Source organism: Diplotaxodon limnothrissa, linkage group LG14 (genome assembly GCF_057381915.1).
Source record: "Diplotaxodon limnothrissa isolate DT_005_m linkage group LG14, D_limnothrissa_male_GT1.1, whole genome shotgun sequence".
Taxonomy (NCBI): Eukaryota; Metazoa; Chordata; class Actinopteri; order Cichliformes; family Cichlidae; genus Diplotaxodon; species Diplotaxodon limnothrissa.
The window spans coordinates 30,742,411-30,763,217 of record NC_140609.1 but is presented as its reverse complement, the minus strand read 5'-3'; the positions used below and the strand labels follow the sequence as shown (position 1 = coordinate 30,763,217).

Below are 20,807 nucleotides of genomic sequence, written 5' to 3'. Positions count from 1 at the left end.
ACCATAAGTCTAGGCCTTTTAGTCCAGATTCTCTTCACTTATGTTTGTAAAATGATCAGGGAAGCTACTGCAATTTTGCCTGACCCAACCCCCGGGCCACGAAACACCCAAAAAGTTGGGGAACACTGGTTAGCTAATGCTGTCGTCAAGTAGCCTATCGCTAGCAAACAAACAGCAAGCCAAGTGAGGAACATATGTATAATGCTTACCGTTTATTAAAGGAAAGTATCCTAAATTGACTTCAAATTCGGCGGACAGGCGGCGGTTTTTCGCTTCTTCACTTGTATTTCGAAATACTCGAAGGCGGGTATTTCGAAGTCGCAAAGGAATGACGTCACAAGAAGGTGATTGGTCACTTGCAATGTTGAACCTGGAACAACATTAATTATGATGATGTGGGAACAATGCTGACACGAGGAAATCAGATCGTCCTCATTTCTACATTGCAACTAAGATGTTCTAGCCCAACAACAGCTGTACGAACCTGATTAAAAAAGAAAAGAACATTTTGATAGACCAGGCCTGCATCTATCACTTAGTGTATTTCGATCTCGGCTATGTTGTCATAGCTGTAGATCCTAGTAGTGTGGATCAGTGAATCGGTGTCTCATTCACTCCTGACATAAAGCTTGATGTCATCCATGTAGAGGAAGTTGCTGACATTTGCTCCTTTGCTTCAGACGTTATCTGTAGCGAGTCTTGTTAATGATTTTGCTGAAGGGGGTTCAGGCCTATGCCGAGCAGCACTTGATGGAGATTTGTGTATTTGGCTTGAGGTTGGCCTGTAGCATTGTTCGCCACTTCCCCATTAAATTCTTGATGAAGGCTCTTATGGTCTTGTTGGTCTTTTACAGTTCTAGATAGGTCAATTGAGATTAAATTAGTTTTCATTTGATGGATATGAGTAAATAGATTGTAGTATAATTTTCAAGAGAAGCAACAAAAAAACCGATTTAAATGTTTTCCTACAGTTTGCTGATGTCATGAACGCAGCACAGAGACGACTGTTTTTAAGCGCTCTGGGCGTTCATAGTCATGTTCACAGGGTTCACAGCTCACGCTTTTGTGACAGGTCCATGAGAGCTCTGGGGTCTCTCTGCTGTAGACTCAGCATCCCTATCTTTATAATTGTGGGGCTTTCGTGGGTGTAGCAGGTTATCGTTGTCTGGACTGTGATGGAGCGCTGGCGGGGCAGAGTGGCTCTGGTGACCGGAGCCTCGGTCGGGATTGGGGCGGCTGTAGCGGTAGAGCTGGTCCGACTCGGTATGAAAGTGATGGGCTGCGCCAGGGACGTCGAAAAGATTCTGGTATGCTATAAAGGGAAAACTTAATTTCTGCATTTAATGTAAAGATACATTTTGGTTGTTAAAGTTACTATTATGCAGGGGAAAACGCTATTCTTCGTTGTTGTTTTTTGTTTGTAGTTAAACTACTTTTGATTTACATCTACAGAGTTTTTATAAGAAGCTAGCAAAAGCCAGAATATTAAAATTTAAAACATAACGGTGAAAATCCTCTTTTGTGCCCTTTGTTTTCTTGAAATTTACAACTCTGTGGTTAATGATTCTTTAAGTTGGCACACAATCCGTCAGCATACTGTATGTAGATGATATGCACTGTTGGTTGTTGAACTTTGAAACATAATGCTGTTGTCAAAGATTAGCCACAATCAACAATCTTAACAAAGTGCAGCTATCCCACCCACTCCATGACATGCTGGTCAGTCACAGGAGCACGTTCAGTGAGAGACTGAGATTACCGAAAAGCACCACTGAACGACACAGGAAATCTTTCCTGCCTGTGGCCATCTCCCTGTACAACGCATCCACTTAACACACTGTTTGCTGCTACAACTACACATGTTTCTTTTCCAACTATTTATTTATGAGTGACTTATGTATGTATGTATGTATATATATGTATATATTGTACTATTCTTAGTTAGTGTATTGTCTGTCTTGTCTTAATGTTGGTTTAAAATGGAGCACTGTAACAAAAAATAATTTCCCCCAGGGATCAATAAAGTATTCTGATTCTGATTCTGATTCTATAGCAGGGCTGGACTTGTAATCTGACACACCTGGCATTTTCCCGGTTGGCCGACACACTTTTGGAGAGATGGACCAGCCAGAAGGGCCGCTGCGCACCGGCGTACAAGCACTGACAGCAACCCATTGGCTCATTTTAATTACTGACACTGGATTGCCCAATAAAATTTCCTTGCTCGCTTGTAGAAAAAGGTAAGGGTGAAATAAGTGTCGAAAAGTTGGAGCTGAAAAGCTGAGAGAAAACAACAGGGGCGAGATAAGACCCTTTTTGGGGTGTGAAGTTTTATCAGATTACCCCTAAAAATAACTATAATAATAGTAGTATTATCTTCAAATGTTATATTATCATAACTTTTCTATTGAGGACAGAACAGGATAAAATGGAAACAAATTTTATGTCCAGTGTTGTTCTCTCATGATGTTACAGTCTCTCTGTTACAGACTTTAGTTGCTGCCAGAAAGACGATAAAGAAATAGTTTCATGGCACAAATCAGTGATGCAGATTTAAAACACACTTCAACTGAAATAGAGTAAAAGTTCAGACTGTATATAAATCACTAGAGATTATTAGCTAATTTTACCCTTCCGATCCACTAGTCTGCTGGGATATCACAAGTTAAGAAGCTGGTGTACTTATTATTATTTTTGTTTGTTAAATATTTCTGTTCCTATTCTGGTCAAATTGGGCTTCAGTGTTTGTGTACAGTACAGCTCCAGCTCCAGGTGACAGCAGGTCAAAATGATGTAACCTGTCAGCATCTAGCAACAGCCTGCATTCAGTTTAAATATTGCTATAAATTCTTATGGATCAGTCTTTTAATGGCTGTAGCGATTAAATTCATCAAAAATTATAAAGCTGTAGCTTCTGTTTTACCCACACGTCTACTCAGTGTGTTGTCCTGTTATCGTGGATCCCCCTGTTGCTCTTATAATAATTATTTAAAGATTAGATTTTTGTCATTTTCTAATTTCTAGATGAGTGAGGAGGATGGAGAGAGAGAACAAGGAGGTTGCAGAAGAAGAGGAAGAATGAGGGGGCAGAAAGTGAAGTTAGTGGGAAAACAAAAGTTATTTTTCACACAAAGTAGTTTTTCATGTATTTGATGGATGCTTTCTAGTAAGGTACTGAAAATGTCAGTGGACATTCTAAACAGAGCATAATGATATGAATGGTAGCATTTTACAGGATTCATACCACTTTAAACATGGCTAAACAGGGTGGCTGGCCGCCACTACATTGATGTGACATCTACAAATCTATTCTGTTCTATTGTTTCAATATCAACAATCAAACAAAAGGGAATATATATATAATATGTGTAGGCAGGATATATACATTTATTTATTCATTTATTTATTTATTTTCTGAGTGGATCATGGCGGGCTGCCTGGACCAAAAATGCCAGGACCATCTTTTTTTGTCCCAGTCCAGCCCTGAGCTACAGTGACATCTCCCAAGAATAAATTAAGAGCTTGAATTAGTAAAGTGGGGTTTTTTTTAATTTCCTTGATAAAATGCATGAACTGTTTGAAACACACCTCAAGACAAAACCAGACAAAATGCTTTTGCAGGCATCATCATGTGCCTGCTGTTACAAAATCATTAGTAGATCCATGAAAGAAGCAAAACTCAAAAATGGGCAGAACATCCAAACACAGGCAACTGTTTGTGGATGATATGCAAACTGGAAAGTCAAATCAGTGAATTTACAGTAACTTAGTATATTTGAATAGTAGATTCATAAACCTTAAAAACACAAAGTGGATTCTGAAGTGTGTCAATTTTTCTTTTTGGTTTCAGAAACTGGCAGCAGACTGTCAGAGTGCCGGCTACCCTGGTGTTTTGGTGCCTTTCAAGTGTGACTTGACCAAAGAAGAGGAGATTCTGGCCATGTTTGCAGCAATCAAAGAGCAGCACAAAGGCGTGGACGTCTGCATCAACAATGCTGGCTTGGCTCATCCAGAATTGTTGCTAAACGGCAAAACCAGTGGCTGGAAGAACATGATGGATGTAAGAGCTCAGAGTTATTGTAGAAATATAATATTTGTTGTAGCGTTTTATCAAAAGTAACATTCACAGGAATAATGTCCCAGCAGAACTTTGAACTGTAAAAAAGTGAAACATGTCATCATCTGTCACTGGTTTTAATATTGTAGCTGATCAGTGTGCATTAACCTCTCAGTGACTACAGCTCTTAAACTGACTCATTAATAGTTTTTGAAGCTGCTTATAACCGTTTTTCACCCACTGTGTGCAAGAAGCAACAAGCAAGTGCATCAACCAGAATGTGCTGATTCCTGATATTTTGTTTTCTGTTTTTTTTTCTTGCAGGTAAATGTTCTTGCTCTCAGTATCTGCACACGCGAAGCGTATCAGTCGATGAAAGAGAGAAATGTGGATGATGGACACATCGTAAACATAAACGGGTTCGATATTTTTATTGGTGATATCAACCTGTATCATTATTATTATTAAAATTATTATGTTTTCACTTGCAACAAAGTCACATTTTACAAGAGGGAAACTACCAGGTGGCTGGGCCTTAGCTTATGGGGGCCCAAAAGAGCTACATCAACAGCAGAGGCCATAGTTAGTCAATTCTGGTCAGGGGCAGAGACCCTGGCGGTCTGATCCTCGTTTGCCAAAACTGAGAATTTTTTGCCAAAATTCTCAGATGGGGCTAGTGAACAAGATTAAAACATACTGACTCAGTCTAGTCGGGCTCACCACAACGCACAGCTCAGGTTCTGCAGCAGTGCTGCTGACTCCAACTGAGGAAAGAGCCAGACAGTGGAAGGAGAGTGGGGTCTGGGCATCTCTGCTCAGATTGCTGCTTTGCAACCTGGCCCTGGATAAGCAGTAGGAAATAGATGAAGGGATGGATTTACTTCTTAACTGTCCCAGAATCTCCCAGTGCAGCCTTGATTTTAAAAGCAGAGCCAGGAACAGAATCAATGCAGATATCTAATTCCACTTATTATAGACTCTTTAGTCTAATGACAAGTGTCACTCATGCAGTAATAAAGGTCTGCAGCTCAGGATTTTATCAGCATATTAGTATTACACTATAACTGGTTTTTTTAGTCTTCATAATTAATAAGCAGAAATCCCATGCAGTATTTTATGGTGGCCAATCAGCAATCCAGAACCTGAATATTTCCAGTTAACTATCAACAAAACAGCTTTGTAGGCCTCGTGTTTCTTACATCATTGAGACATGACTTTAAAAGAGTTACTTTACTTGCACATTAATGCATGCTGTTTAATGCTCATTTGGTTAACTGTTTATAGCTCAGGTGGCAGAGCAGGTCAGCCACTAATCAGAAGGTCGGTGGTTCGATCCCAGGCTGCCTCCTGGCTGCATGCCAAATATCCTTGGGCAACATACTAACCCACTGGTGGTGGTCAGAGGGCCCGGTGGCGCCTGTGTCCGGCAGCCTCGCCTCTGTCAGTGTGCCCCAGGGCAGCTGTGGCTACAATGTAGCTTGCTATCGCTAGTGTGTGAATGACTAGTGTAAAGCGCTTTGGGGTCCTTAAGGACTAGAAAAGCACTATACAAATGCAGGCCATTTACCATTTACCATAAATCTGTTGCAGCATGTGCGGACATCGTGTAATTACCAATCCTGATCTACATTTCTACACCGCCACAAAGTATGCTGTAACCGCCCTGACAGAGGGCCTGCGGCAGGCGCTGCGTGCAGAAAACAGCCATATCCGAGCCACAGTAAGGCTTTAAAAACACTGTAGGCAGCTCCAAAAGTCACTTTAAAACCAGCATTACTGTGATGAGACCCTCACACACAGTATCCACTCTTTTTTGCAGTGTATTTCTCCTGGTTTGGTGGAGACAGAATTTTTGTCACGGTTCTACAAAAACAATCCTAATAAAGCAGCTGGTGCATACTCTGCATACAAGGTAAAATAATTATTCCTACACCTGATGTACTGTTGATGTGGTAACTCAAATAATAAGTCATTAATCACGTTTCACTTCTCTGACAGTCTCTGGAAGTAACAGATGTTGCCAATGCTGTTACGTACGTGCTCAGTGCCCCTCCTCATGTTCAGGTGATTTTTCTCTTATTTTTATGCCTTACTCTTTTTCTGTATAAATATCATTTTATATTAAAACACTGTTCTCCCTTCAGATCGGAGATGTTCGGATGCAAGGTACGGAGCAGGTTTAGAGTTGAACCACATGACCTCCCTGAAATTATGCACTTCTTCACTACATTTATGGGAATGATGATTTATGATCTGTTCACAAAACAGTTTTGTTGTTGATGTTTGTACTGAAATTTTCTACTAATATATAAAATAAAATGAGAGAAAACTGGCTGGCTTATTTTCCTGAAGGAAATCTCATTTAAAGAGCAGTGCATGGTGGAAAACATACAATTTTATACAAAGTATAAAAATAGAAACTCACAGTGCGACAGTATCAGGCTGTGGATAGCGATGGTAATGGGACACTCGAATTCAGAAACACTTGATTCCACCCCTTTGTGTTTTGACCACTAGGGGTCATAAAAGGTGCAGGTTAATATTTATTGCTAGAAGATTCGCTCAGAGAATCTGTCAGATTAAAATAAACTAGATTAAATTAATGCTGAGAATGCTCTCTTGGTCTCTGAGTATGTAAGTTTATAAAAAAATAAAGGACAAACTACCAGACAAAAGATTTTTGACCTGTGTGTTAAAATGTCAACATGGATGTAGGATTAAGCTTTACTGAATAACGCAGCGTGGAAGATTTTCTGATGAAAGGCAAGCCTGCTTTAATCTAAATCTGTACTTCAGTCCATGGAGAGCTGCCAGAAGGACTCTCAGTCCAGAGGAAAGCAAAGGTTAGCTAAGGACTCCCGCCTCAGTCCACCACCTTTCTCATGTCAGTGTATATATATTCAGTTACACTGGACATACATTTGTATGTATGCACAAATGCAGCTGCAGGTCCTTGCACCTAAACACAAAGTGTAAGTCAGGAAGTTGTCCCAATGTTTGGCACTTCACTCTGCTGTGCATGAACGGACTGTCAGCATGTCAATACAGAGAAACACAAAACAAAGAGACCCAAAATGACCATATGGAGACTTAACACAATAAGCAGACACAAAGCAACTATAGAGGCGTATTACCAAAAAGATACACAGAACAATGCAGAGTAACCACAAATGAATACAATGTCTGTATCAGAGTGCCAGCTTCTTTGAGAAATAGGCCGGAGTTCTTCTTCCATCAGCAATGTGAGCCAGGTCATTTTCTGTCAATCCTCCACATGTGTGAACACAGTGGATTATTGGCTTCTTCAGCCAAACAAATCCACAGAACACGATGTTCTTTCATTATCATGTCTTCCCCCAAACCATACATTGTTCGTTTGATTTTCTGCTTGACCGCCTCCCTGGCTATTCAAAGCCATCGCCACAATAGTAACCAGAGGTCAACACATGACCCGCGCTGTGGGCAGCAAATCTTTCTTTTTTTGGTCTTTTCATTGTACAATTACAGATTTACGGTGAGGTTCAGTTCTTTGTTTGCATGCAAGGACAGTGCATGTATTGTTCTGGTTCACTTTCACTGCTCTGTGACTGTACACTAGCTCAGTGGTCCCCAACCTTTTTTGCGCCACGGACCGGTTTATGCCCGACAATATTTTCATGGACTACCCTTTAAGGTGTTGCGGATAAATACAACAAAATAAAACTAGTACCAGTACCGAAAAAAAGAACATTTATTCATAACACACTTGAAAAGACCAAGGAAAACCGAGTAAACAATAAAAACGATAACAAAATAACGCTGAAAACCGATAAAAACCCTGAAAACTATACATTTCACACCTGAGCCTCAACTCTCGCGGCCCGGTACCAAACGACTCACGGACCGGTACCGGTCCGAGGCCCGGGGGTTGGGGACCGCTGCACTAGCTGCATGATATCAAACAGCAAGAAGATTTAATCGGTGAGTTTATTTTAAATGGGATTGTAGTGTTAAAAGTTAAAAGACAAAATATGAAAAACAGCAAATACTGAAAAAGGAGATGTGATGGATGTACTAACAGTGAAGACAAGGTTATCTCTCAGTGTGTGTATTTAATGTGTGACTGTTTTATTCGTTATATATTTTTTTCAAACATGTAAATATAACTAAAATATGAAAGAAAAAAAAATCATAAAAAACATCAAGTTTTCATGAATATCTTTATTTCTACACAATGTTTATGCTCGAAATTTTTTATAATTTTGGAGGCCTACATGGAGGAAATTATCCAAGAATTCGCAAGACTACAAAAAAACAAAACAAAGATCTTTTCTGTCACAAAATGTGAGCTTTCTTCTGTGAGACCCTGCTGCACATGTTACCCACAACCCTTGAAATATATATTTGACCCCTTGGGAAAGTCTGAAAGAACTGCAAAGTGTCTAGTATCAAGAAGAGCTTATGGAGTCGGTTGCATTTACTAATCAGAAATATTCGTGAGGGTACATTTTTATGTATAATGCCAATATTTAAAATATTTTTTTTTAATGATGCGAAAATTTTACTATACAAAAAAAATTAGCCTTCAGTGGTATTTTTTTAATCTGTACGTGCAAGTAACAACCTGTAATGCATTTTGAAATACGAACATAAACCCAAAAAACTCATAAACTTGATGAACTGGAAAATTCCTGCTACTTTTTCTTCCCCCGCTGTGAGAAATGGCTTTATCACACATCCAACTGTGTTAGTCGCTCTGCCCATTTCAACTGTGGACTGCATCTGAAAGCTCCTTTGAATATTTGGATGGCTTCCAAAAAGTCCTGGGAACTTGAGCTGTAGCATAAAAATCTGCACTTTTACATCACTCCCACTGTTTGCAAGATATGTAGATGTCCATATTGTTCGTGAATATTCTTCTTCTAAGAGCACATTTTAAATGATTGAGTGATTGAGGGCTAATTTGGAAATATGTTGCATGTCCAGAACCATCCAGATAAAGTCCTCTTATGCAAGCATGTGACGGTCAGCTGATCTGTAGGATTTGCCTCTACAACCCTCAATGGTAAGAGGTGAAAATAATGAGGTTCTAATCAGTGTTGAGAATGTGACCCTGCCTTCAACCACACATGGGGAGGCAGCTTGACCAAAGTCCTCAGTCACCTTGGAGAAAAGAGCATGCATGTATATATTAAGCTTCTTCTTGACAGATTTTTTTGCAGTATGGAAAGAAAAGCAGGGATTTTTCTGCACTGAGGAATTTTTCACCCCATCCCCCTGACAACATACAACTATCAAATGTTCAGCTAACAGGAAAATGCACGTTTCTGTCGAAACCTACTCCCAGTTCAGTATGCTAACCATACATGGTTCAGCCACCCCTTAAAGAAGCGGTCCAGGACCCCAGGGCCATGAACAGGATGGGCGATAGTATAATACTTGAGTTGTTTGGTACCGGGCCGCGAGAGTTCAAGCTCGGGTGTGAAATTCATGGTTTTCAGGGTTTTTATCGGGTTTTTGAGTGTGAAAATGCAAATTAGTAAGCAGTGAACTGTTTAAGCCACAGTTGGTTTTACAAATACTGCTGCAAACATTGTAGAGTGTGTGTTTAAGATGCCATTTATGTTTATTAGAGGACTATAAATAAAGTTTTGAGTTGCCGTAGTGGATGTATAGTAATTGACTGAGTTTGGATGCAGATATATAAATATATTGAGTGCACTGTATATACTTAAGACTAACACATTACTTTCAGTAGTAACTTTTCTCCAACATTAGTTGCTGGTGTGGTTTATTTTTTCAATTTCTTGTGTGTGCGGTGAGAATTAATGGAGGTTTCAATTTTTCGTTTGTTTGTTTTTGACTTGCTCTTTCTGATTATGACAAGCATGTCTAAAATACTCTTAGGAAAGTGTGTTTTGAGTTATATTCCTCAACTCTAGTCACAGTTTAAGTGTGTGAATGCGGTGACTAGAAGGTTTTGAATGATGAATAAAGGTGAGAGGTATTTCTTTGGTGATGTCAAGTAGGATGTTTTAAAGTTTGAAAGTGAAAGTTGAAGGTTGTGATGTGAATGCTGTGAGTACTCGATTTGAATGATTCTGTGAGAGGTGTACAAAATACTAAATAATAATAACACTATGAAAGTTGATAGTAGAGTGAGTGCAAGGCGGTGTGTGAACAGAGGAAGTCTGAGAGAGAAGGGTGTGCGTAGGCAAACTGCAGAATGTGTGCGTGAAATAAGGGTGTGTTGTTTTTACATAAGGATTTAGTAGGACTAAAGTAGAAAGTGACAAACAAATAGATAAAAAAGTAAAATGAAGAGAGAAAATAACTGACAATTACATTAATGAATAGAAAACACACATACACAAAGTGCCATATGTGAAATTATTCTAGGAAGGAATCAGAAGTGAGATAGTTTAATATAAGATGCAATGAAGGAAGCAGCTTACACTCCTTTAATTTCCAGAGCCAGTGTGTTCCCTCCCCTGCCCACTTGGGCCCCGTATTAGGCGAGTATGGAAGGCTGGATAGCCCATGACGGGTAAGATCCCACCTCGAAACCCTGGGACAACCTAAGGCAGGCACAGTCACGATTACTCGGCCTCAGTAAGAAGACGGGACCTGACGGGTAAAGCCGCTGGGCTGAGGCAGAGGGGGAGAGTGGCAAGTGGAGCCCTGACTTCTGGCTGAGGAGCAGGAATGCTGTTATTTAAGGGGAACTTAGAATTTGGGTTAGTAAATTTGGGAAGGAGTAAATTGACTGTTTAAAGGCAAAATTATGAAGGAGTCTGACACACTGCAAAAGCAACATATGCAAATTCACACACACAAACAGAAAATGCATTAACCTTATAAAGACAAGACAAGCTCATGATGATTATTTGTATAGATACTGATTAAACCTGGCTTACAACACAAAGATACGCAACGAAGGTCAGTTTGCTACTTGTATGAGTGGTAGAATGGTGTGAATGGTTAATGAAATACACTTGAGTTTGAAGCTGAGGAATAACTCAAAGAAGCTATATGACAAAGGGAGTTATGAAAATAAAAGTGATTAAAGTAGTTTTAAAAAGAGTGACTTAGGAGTGCTCTCTCATACTGAGTGATCAAGTAGTGATCACTGTAGAAAGAAATAAAATGATTTAATGAGTTGGTAATGTTTAAACATATGTTTCTCTTGTTACAGCAACTTCTTGAGATATGACTCAGTATGCAAATTAGCTGGAGTGTGTGTGTGACTGAGGAAGTGACTTTCAGAAGAGGAAGCATGGCAGACAAGAGAAGTACAGAGTTGGGTAGGAAATTTATAGTTTACTGATTATATGTTGTTGTAAGGGGGTCTTATGCTGAATGTAAGTATGTTACAGAGCATAAGGGGGTGATTTTTGTGTGCAAATTGTGTGGTTTTAATGAGACTTTCGGTGTATTGAGGAGGTGAAATTATGTGGTGGCAAAACTTTTGTGTGTTTAAGGTTGTTGAGGTTGTTGTGGTGATGGGTTGATTCTGTCAGTTAGGTTCGGGTTGTTGTTGTTTTTGTTTTTAATAGAGGGAGTTTTAGGAAACATCGACATGTCTAAAATTGGGCCCATTATTTTGTAACAGTGCACTTAAAGAAAACCTGTCAGGTGATTTTGTTTTGTGTTCTCATGAGCTAATAATCAGCTTTATTTTTCATTTCTGTTTTAAGCAGGCCTGCAACAGTGAATAACGGCGCTGAAAATTCTCGGGAAGAGCAAATATAAGGGGGCTTTCCAGATTACAATTGGCTGAGGAGAAAGCTACCTGTAAAAAGGATTTTATGCGAGTCAATCCAGTCCAAAAGCATAAAGAAATATTTTCCTATGGAAAATAAAAAATGACTGAGCTCATTTTGCTGAGGGTGGAGAATCTGACGCGGGAAGCTCCACTATTAGCAAAAATATGGAGTGAATGTGTGAGTGAATGTGAGGATGAATAAATGTGGACAAACAATTTGTTTTTACCAGAGAAAATTTCTGTTTTGTTTTATTAAGTGGGGTTAGATTATGGGATTATAGTATATTGTTGGGAGAATGCCAAATGCTAAAGGGGAAATATTTTTTGATGTAACTCAGTTACCATTAATTGAAGAAACACATGACTGATAACTGTTCTGTTTTAAGTTTATTTTTATGACATAGATTGGATCATGAGTGGGGAAAACTGAGCATTTTTAGTTTTGTATAGTATTTTGACACATTTCATGTATCAAAATAAAGGGGGGTTTAGGGTGTATTAATTTAATTGTTTAATAATTTAGGATCATTTTAGGACTTTTTTGGTTCTTATTATTATGTTTTGGTCATTTGGATATGGTAAAACTGAAACTGTTATTTTTATGTTAAGGTTAAAGGATTAAAGAACTGAATCCTGTTTAGAAGATACAATACCAGGGTTTTAAAGCTGTGTACAAATCTTAGAGGGAAATTGTGGGACACGTTGACAAAAAGATATCCTTAGGGGAAAATTAGTGAGGGTTGAAGGAGGAGAACAGGTTTGATTTCTTTTGATTTCTAGAAGTAGTGGTTATAATGTAGGCTTACACAGACAGATACTACACAGAAACACACATGACAGTATTGATTCCAGGCAAAAGGCCTCAAATTCATTTAGCTTTTAACTGAACTTAAAGAAGGACCAAAGAGGAAGGAAAGCATATATTTTGGTTAAGTCTGATAAATTAGAATTAGAAGGTATTGTTAAATTAAAAGGAGCAAATGAAATAAAAAGGCTATACCAAAAACGGGTGAGGTTAAAATGAAGTTAGTGTTAACACACAGGAGTTGTTTTTAGGCAGCATTTAGTTATGATGAAATGTATACAGGAGTAATTGCTTATATGCTTAAACTTAATTGATTAAAGTGGTTGTTTTTCTTTTGGAGCTTTTAGTAGAATAGGCTGGTTCTAATGATTTTTTGTTAAAAAGGTAGACAGTTTGTGTAAAGGATGTTGATGATCAGATAGGAAAATAGAGCGAGCAACCGGACGTGAAAGCAGGGCTTAAAGAGTTTTAAAGGGATGAGGAACGTTGAAGAATATATATAAATACAAGTCAATAAGTTAAGAACATAATTAGGATCAGGCTTTGGATTACAGAGTCCCAAAAAGGATAAGTTAGGGAGATGCAGGAAAAGGTGTTTTGTTTCCTTTGCAGAAGATCGATCTCGGCGACCACAGGAGGGGCGAGGATCCTGGAGATCTCGAGGCCTGCTGAACCACCAGAGAGGGACCGAGAAAACCTAAGCTTACACATGGAGTGTTCTCGAATGAGAGCTGGTTGAGCCAGAGGACGGCTAGAGAGGGTCTGAGCGAGGACACAATGTATTGCGACCTCTGGTGTTCCAGAGGTCGAGAGAGGGAGTGTGGAGCAGGGAAATTATTTTACTGCTATTGTTAAATAATCATCATTATTACCATTGCATTAATAATATAATCTGGAGTTTATATTGCATTCAGGGGTTGAACAGTGTGTGTCTTTCAGAAAGGCTAAAAGTAACAGGACAGGAAACAGGCTTGGAGAGTTTTGCAGAAGTGAAAGTTATTTTGAGCAGCAGGCTAAGACGAGGCTTTAACAATGTAACAGATAGCTTTAAGAAGGCCTTAAGATGTTATGCATACAGTTATTATGTTGACCTTGTATTTCAGGTGCAGTTATGACTATTTTATACACAATGCATATCTGTGCTTATTAAAGAGTTGAAGCTCGGTCAATTAATTGGGGGTTGGAAGCTTTGTTCGGCGCGATGTCCGGACAATCTATTGTGCAAGTGACTTGGAGCCATAGAAGGAATTGCAATACATGCTTACAAAACACTTATATATCAGGTCATTTCATATTAAGGTTTAAGTAGAGGTTCTTGGTTAAAACATTTATTTAGTAGAAGACATACATATAGTCTCAGTGAGCCTCTGGTCTGGTAAAAGGTCAGAAGTGCAACAGGTGAATTGAGAAAGAGCATGTGGGGTCAACACACACACACACATGAGTTAGATTTATTTAGAGGAGAGATTAGTCATGTCTCGGCAAGAAAGAGGAACAATTCACTTTAAGACAAGAACGGAAAGTACCAGCCATGAAAATAGAAGATGATCTTCTGGGTTAAAAGTCATTGTGGTGTTGATCTGATCTATGTATAAAATGTATCTGTGACGCATGAAGGGGCGTCAGTAAATCAAACCCTGATGCTATAAAATATCTGTTCATGCTTTGATTAAGTCGAGATCACTTGCTGTCGGCGTACAGAGTGTTCTTCCCACACGTGTGTATTCATTAAAATCATTGTTTGACCAAGAGCTTCTGGACCATGGGTGGTTTGTACTCTCCTTCCTCAATTTTGAACCTTAACAGTTACTTTTTAAAATAGTTATCGTTAACTCGGTTTCCCTGGGTCTTTTCCCATGTGTTATGAATAAATCTTCTTTTTTTTGTACCCATACTGGTTTTATTTTGTTGTATTTATCCGTGACACCTTAAAGGCCGTGAAAATATTGTCCGACATAAACCGATCCATGGTGCAAAAACGGTTGGGGACCACTGCCTTAAAGGCTATTTCTGACCCAGAAGAAACTCAGGAGAGTCAGGTTAAGAAGGTCAACCTTAAGCCTTTCAGCTTTCTCCTTCTGATTAAATGTCTCCAGCTGAGATAAGATGTGCATGCAAAATTACAAAATGAAGATTATATTATTTTATTAGCTAGATAAGAATAGCTCTTGGTATGTTATTCAAATTTATATCATTTTTACAAAGTTTGAAAAATTGTTTTTTTGCCATGTGGAGCATTCACATTGCTTTGTTTCTTTGGGAGTTAGAGCTGCAGTTTTCTACCATTCTCCTAAGGTTAAATGAGATGGTATGGCTAGCAGCCTGTTAGCTTGTTAGCTTAGTATCGCCTGGTGTTGTCCAAGGGCAGTACGGTCGACCTCCACCTCTTCGTGGTTCGGTATCTGCAGAATCACCTACTCCCAGATTTTTCTGTGGAACGAATAAAATTATTTGTGGAAAATTTGCCTATTCACTGATTTTTTGGAAAGCATAGAAAGCATATCTAAAGTAATTATTTTCATTAGGGTGATAGTATATTTGGTGTTTGAGCTATTAAAATAACCAGTTATAAACGTTTTAGATGGGATTTCAAGTATTTGCAGATCTCAGCTATTTGCAGGCGGTTGTGGTCCCTAACCCCCACAAATATCGGAGGTCGACTGTAATCCATTAGTTTTGTACAGTCAGTGGTAATCATATCCTCTGAGCAGCTAAACTAAATCTCACCAAATAGCACATCAGATTTGAATAAATTTAATCCGTGCGTATTATATTCTAAGTTGTGGTTTTAAGCTAACATTCACTGGTGCTAGCTTCTCATTGAAGTTGGTAGCTTCTGTTACATCTTTACTAATTTTGCTGTCAGACATACATACGTTTACACTGGTAGATGCTTGTATTAAACACTACTTTTATCCCTTTTTGATATCACAGTGTAGAGTGTATATCCCAAATATACTCATTTTAGGGGCAAAGCGTTAACTGTAAGCACAAAGGACAGGGGGATGCCAGACAGAACAAAGTTGCTTTAGAGCCTTTTCATACTGTCCTGAAGACCAGTTGGCAACTGCTTGGCAACCACTAATTGCTAGGGAGATGTACTGTTGTATTCCCTGACAGGATGGAAAGTGGCTGCTGGAAGATGCTTTTGCTAGAAAACATCTTGAATTATTATTTTATGTTAAAATAGAATACTGTTATTTAATATTTTATTTATTGAATAAATAAAGCGAAACACTGCCACACATTCATAATCAACCAATAATTTTATTATTGACATGCAGGATAAATTATTGCAAAACTTGATTCTCATATTACAATTAAATATGATTATGTCGATTCCAGCAATTAAAGCCAGAAAACAGTTTACTGTGATATGTAAATATTCTAACTGTAAAGCATGTCTGGTCATCAGGAGCTAATCTAAGTAATTAAAGCTGTGTTTGTGTGTTTCTCCATCTATCCTGCTGTGCCTGAAAAACACGGCTCATTGTTGTTGGTTAGACAGTCTCATTTTCCTTTTCTTCTTCCTGGTGAATTGTGCTTTAGCTCTCTCAATAGATAACTGAAGTGGACTCATGTCAGGTGGTGCTAAGGTGGTAGCAAAGGGGTTTTTAGATCTAAGCTCTGCTGTAGTGGCAGCTTTGAATGGCATGCTTAAAAATGTGACTGGTTCAGTTTGTTTAGCATCAGAAAATGCATCACTGAGAGCTGCAGCTTTCTTTCTTGGTTTTCTCTGCTGTCTGGCAGCTTGCCGCTGCTGTTTTGTGTCGACAGTGGGCGCAGCTGTGGCAAAAAGCCTCCATTCACTCTGAGTTTGTGTTTCTTCTTCTGCAGCAGTGGTTTCATGGCTGTTGAGAGGAACACGAGTGAGAATAGGGAGCACATTTTCAAACTTGTGAGAACGTGGGATTTCCAATGAAGAAGGCACACTGGCTTTCCTCTTGTTGTTTCTCAGCCCTCTTTCTTTCGACCGTTGCCTTTTCAAAATACTAAAGGAAGTGTTCAAAGCTGTAACTTTGACCCTTCCTGTGTAAACATCCAGCCTGTGGGAAAGCTGGTAGTCTGCGGTGGGGATCGACGGTGTGGTGTGAACCCCAGTGAGAGGGATCACTTTCAGATTGTCCAGAGAGGAATTTTGCAGGGCAACAGGAACAATGGGGGAAGCAGAGCTGCCTTTCCTCCTTTTCTTTCTCCCCTCTGTGTCTGTTTTGTCCTTTGACCTGTTCCTTTTGACTTTGGAGATAACAATGGGGGCATTGGCAATGCGGACAACAGGTCGCTTTTCAGTGTCGCTCCCAAAGTTTTGTTGCTCAGGCTGTGCTGGTGGGGTTATGATAATGATGGTGGGGACAAGGCTTAAGTTTTCTGTTTTGTTTGCTACAAGATCTTTGGGAGAAGAAAGAAGAGTTGTTTCTTTGCTCTTCTTTCTCTTCTCCTTTCTTTGCCTTCTTGTTTTAGCTTTATGTGGAACAGTAGTGCTTATTGAGGGAGTGACTTCTTCTGTCAGCACAGCAGTGATCGACCCTGCCGGCCTTTTCTGGACTGTTGCAGGTGATGTAATGGAAACCATCTCCTTATCCAAGGCTGGTTCATCTTTCATGACTTCATTAGGGGGTTCGTCTTTTCCTCTGAGCTCAAATTCGCTCTCATCAACTCTTTTTGTGCTCCTGCTCGACTGATCATATCTTTGTGACTCATTGATGAAGTTACTCATAGGCTTGACTTCTGCTTTGCTGCCAGAGGGTGAAACAGCAGCCCCTTCCTCTGCTTTCACACCTGCCTCTGTTTTCACTTTTCTCTTCCTCCCATTTCCTTTTCCTTTTTTCTTTTTGTTGGTTTTCTTTTTCTTCCCTGTGTTCTTCCTCTTCTTCTTCTCTGAACTTTGCTCCTCTACCTTATCAGAGTTGGTACTGGAGCTTTGCGATGTGGAGACAGTAGCGAGAACCTTGAGGAAATCCTCGGCGGCGGTGACAACGTTTCTGAGCGACGGCTCCTCGGGACCCAACATCGTAGACTGAGTTGCACTCTCCAGTTTCTCTTCTTCATTGCTTTTCTTAGAACCTTTTGACTTGGGAGGAGCTACTGTCAGCTCATCAATGATGTCAATGCCTCCAAAGTCATACGGCACCGCCTCTCTCATCACAGCAATGGGGAGCTTCTTGTATCGTTTGCACCTATGAGAGAGAAAACAGAGAGGGGAGGCAATGTGTCACGTATTACGAAAGTAAAATGGCTCAGTATGTTTAAAATCTACTTAAAGGTTTACACGAATACTTACAGACCATACCAGTGCCGCTCTACACACTGCTCTTCATAAGCAAACTCAAAGCAAGGGACACCGATGACATTAAAAAATGCCTGACCAACAACTCGGGAAGATGTATCGTTGACTTTCCTCAAACAGTCTTTCAACCTGCAGAGAGAGTAAAGGGATGATTTGAGTTCTCTATAAGAGAACTACAACTGACTAAATGACCAGCCAGTACTATATATTGTTAATACAGCAATGTATCTACTGGGCTGGCATTACTATCTAAAATTAGCCAGGAAGGTTTTAGTTTAAGAGACCATAATGCCTTAAACTAACAGTCAATAGAGTAATATTAACATCTGGCAACATAATTTATCAGCTATTCTACATACAGACCTGCCAAACATTTAATGTGTTAACTGCTCCTTATTAAGTTGCACTCTCCAGTTTTTCTTCTTTATTGCTGAAATGAAGAAGAGCATCACTGAAATAAAGCTTTTACTCACGCATTATCGCAGTCACAGTGACAGATGGAGTGCCACTTGAAATTGGTGTAACCGTAGTTTGAGGAGAAGGCGTAGATGACATGAGGGCAGTGGTCGTGAATACGACAGCAGTTGTCAGTGCCTGCAAACTCTCCTGTAAAAGAGAGGTCAGCGTCATTATATATTTCAGGTATTGCACTCGGGAGTCAGACACCTTGAATAAAAACTTTTCAACCTACCCAGCTGGTCATAGCTATCAGCCATGTTCCCGGCTCCGCACCACAGGGTCCCCGGATAAGTAAAGCCTCTCTTGGATCTCTTCAGAACCTGCACCTGCACAGTCGAATCCTCCTCTTCCACCCTCTTCTTAAACTTCCTGCACATCAGCTTGGCTTCATCCATGCGCGCAAAACTCGCCTCCACCTGCCGCCCGCCACTCCGTCTCTTCAGCACCAACCTGCACTCGTGCATGAAAGATTTCACCTGCATCTGTTCCACTATCACGGAGCAGTTCAATAGTTTCCCGGCTGGACTGACTACTGAGCCCACCACCTCGGCTCCGTCTGACACCTGGTAGAGGAAATTCTCCCCCACCGTGGACATTTTTGCGCACACGGTGCCGTTGAGCGTGGAGAACATTTCTTTGCCCTCCTTTTCTGCATCCAAAGCGCCACTCAGGAGGTCGCCATTGACGACGTTTGTGTCCAGATAAGACAAAAATACGAAGAAGACCGACCACATGATGCGGCGAGTGGCACTTTCAGCACCACGCGTAACGGAGACAGCTCCTCGCGATTTCCCGGCGCTCTCGAGCAGCCCACCCAGTTTTAAGGCGAACCTAAAGTGGTACGATTATTGCTACGATGAATGACTGGGAGGAGTCAGCAGGATTAACCTCTGTAGCCCTGGCAGAGTAGCTCTATCTGTTAGACACAGTGAACAGGTATCACCCCACCCTGCGCCCCTCACCACCTTAATCATCTCACTTAACCCACGGAGGGTTAATTAGTGGGTGTGCGGCGCGTAAACCTGCACCTCTAGCTGCAGAGAAAGAGATGACTGCAAGTAACCTCCCACCCCTCCCCGCTCAGCACCACCCTAGAAGGCTGAGATATAGGACTTTGGGAAAATGCATGGAGGCGGTTCTAGCTCACGCCCGCTTCCCATGGTAACAGGCATGGGGTGACTGTGCCGACCAAGCACACTGGACATTATTCAAATACCACAAAACAAGCGCTGATTTGGTGATGACCTAAATTACAGTGTAGGGACAAAACTCATTTACGCAGGAATGTGGAAAAAGGTTGCCTCTGTCGCACGCATTCTGCACCGGGTGACTGAAGGGCCCCAGAGTCTGACGGCCGACACAGAAAAGAAAAAAAACTCATTGAAATAATGGAGGTATCAGATGACTGCTTGGCTTCCAGTTATCCCAAGAAGCTGACACGAGTTGCCAATCATTCAAATGAACCCAAATGTAGAACTTCAAGAAGCTTTTGTATTTTTTTCTCCAGTAATGAAGAACTACAAAAACAAAACAAAAATTAAAAATTACATTCCCCCAAGAGCAGATTATCAAAGAAGTACGTGTGTACTGTAGCACAGTCTGGATTCACTATAATAATGTAAGATGCCAGTTTTCCTTAAAAAATAAACCCACTATTTTCCATCCCAGCTCCATGTTTCTGTTCCTTGATCTTACTATAGCTTTGCATGATTGAACATCCAAAATAATCCTTATTATCTTAATCCAAGGAGTTGCCCCTCAAGCCAAACACCATCTTAGAAGAACAATCTTAGCTTATATCAAACCATTACTGACATTAAGGGTATCTCTTCTCCTTCTCCATCATACAGAGCCAAGATCTGAAACAAATAGTTTGAAACTGTGTTTAGAGCAGTCTGAAAGCTGAGCCTTTGGCTGATTGGGGTTACCTGTGCATATGCTGTCCTCTAAGTGATAAACACAAGCCCCTTCACATGACTAGTAGAGTAATTCATGCCTCTATTACCCCTCAATTAGACTGCTGTCACTTTGTTGACTCTGATCAGCTGTTATTTTTTCCCCTGCAGGCTGTGCAAAATGCTGAAGCTGCAGGAAAGATACATCATGATCAAATCACACCTATGCAGCTCCTGGCTTCCAGTCCATTTCTGTCCAATTGTATTACTTATTTTTAAGAGTTTCAGTGTTCTGACATCATATGACTTAACTGAACTTTTACAGCCTTGTATTCCTACCAGCACCTACCAGATTGTTCTAACTCATTACGTGAAGCTTTAGCCATATTTAATGTGAGCCTCAGTCATTATAACAGGATAAAGTATGTGTGACAGGAAAGCAATGAATAACATAATTAGAGTTACTTTTAAATTTGGGACAAAAGAGGAAATGGGTATTTTTCCCTGATATTTCCACTTTAATACAGTATTCAATTTTTTGTGGTTCAAGAATTTAGTCA

At 40.1% G+C, this 20,807-nt stretch overlaps 2 protein-coding genes across 2 annotated transcripts; one reads left to right on the top strand and one right to left on the bottom strand.

The window, feature by feature from the left end:
• The first annotated feature begins 1,049 nt into the window (after positions 1 to 1,049).
• On the top strand, positions 1,050 to 6,376 carry LOC146619135 (dehydrogenase/reductase SDR family member 11-like). The gene is made up of 7 exons (XM_085370380.1): positions 1,050 to 1,307; positions 3,851 to 4,060; positions 4,382 to 4,476; positions 5,648 to 5,777; positions 5,877 to 5,969; positions 6,056 to 6,121; positions 6,202 to 6,376. Exons 1-7 carry the CDS (start codon positions 1,176 to 1,178, stop codon positions 6,238 to 6,240), a joined length of 765 nt encoding a protein of 254 aa, XP_085226506.1. The 5' UTR covers positions 1,050 to 1,175; the 3' UTR covers positions 6,241 to 6,376.
• A 9,717-nt stretch (positions 6,377 to 16,093) lies between these two features.
• On the bottom strand, positions 16,094 to 19,086 carry proca1 (protein interacting with cyclin A1). Its single transcript, XM_085371620.1, has 4 exons — positions 18,585 to 19,086; positions 18,367 to 18,499; positions 17,888 to 18,022; positions 16,094 to 17,783 (listed from the first exon to the last, which is right to left on the bottom strand). The coding sequence occupies exons 1-4, from the start codon at positions 19,084 to 19,086 to the stop codon at positions 16,094 to 16,096; spliced, it is 2,460 nt and encodes an 819-aa protein (XP_085227746.1).
• Positions 19,087 to 20,807: the final 1,721 nt, after the last annotated feature.

Bases quoted from the DNA above. Each gene is read 5' to 3' on its own strand.
- LOC146619135 (XM_085370380.1), top strand. From the start codon at position 1,176: ATGGAGCGCTGGCGGGGCAGAGTGGCTCTGGTGACCGGAGCCTCGGTC. The intron at 5,970-6,055 runs GTAAAATAATTA...CTTCTCTGACAG, and splicing joins GTGCATACTCTGCATACAAG to TCTCTGGAAGTAACAGATGT. The intron at 6,122-6,201 runs GTGATTTTTCTC...TTCTCCCTTCAG, and splicing joins GTGCCCCTCCTCATGTTCAG to ATCGGAGATGTTCGGATGCA.
- proca1 (XM_085371620.1), bottom strand. From the start codon at position 19,086: ATGTGGTCGGTCTTCTTCGTATTTTTGTCTTATCTGGACACAAACGTC. The intron at 18,500-18,584 runs GTAGGTTGAAAA...TCTCTTTTACAG, and splicing joins TGATAGCTATGACCAGCTGG to GAGAGTTTGCAGGCACTGAC. The intron at 17,784-17,887 runs GTAAGTATTCGT...TCTCTCTCATAG, and splicing joins GAGCGGCACTGGTATGGTCT to GTGCAAACGATACAAGAAGC.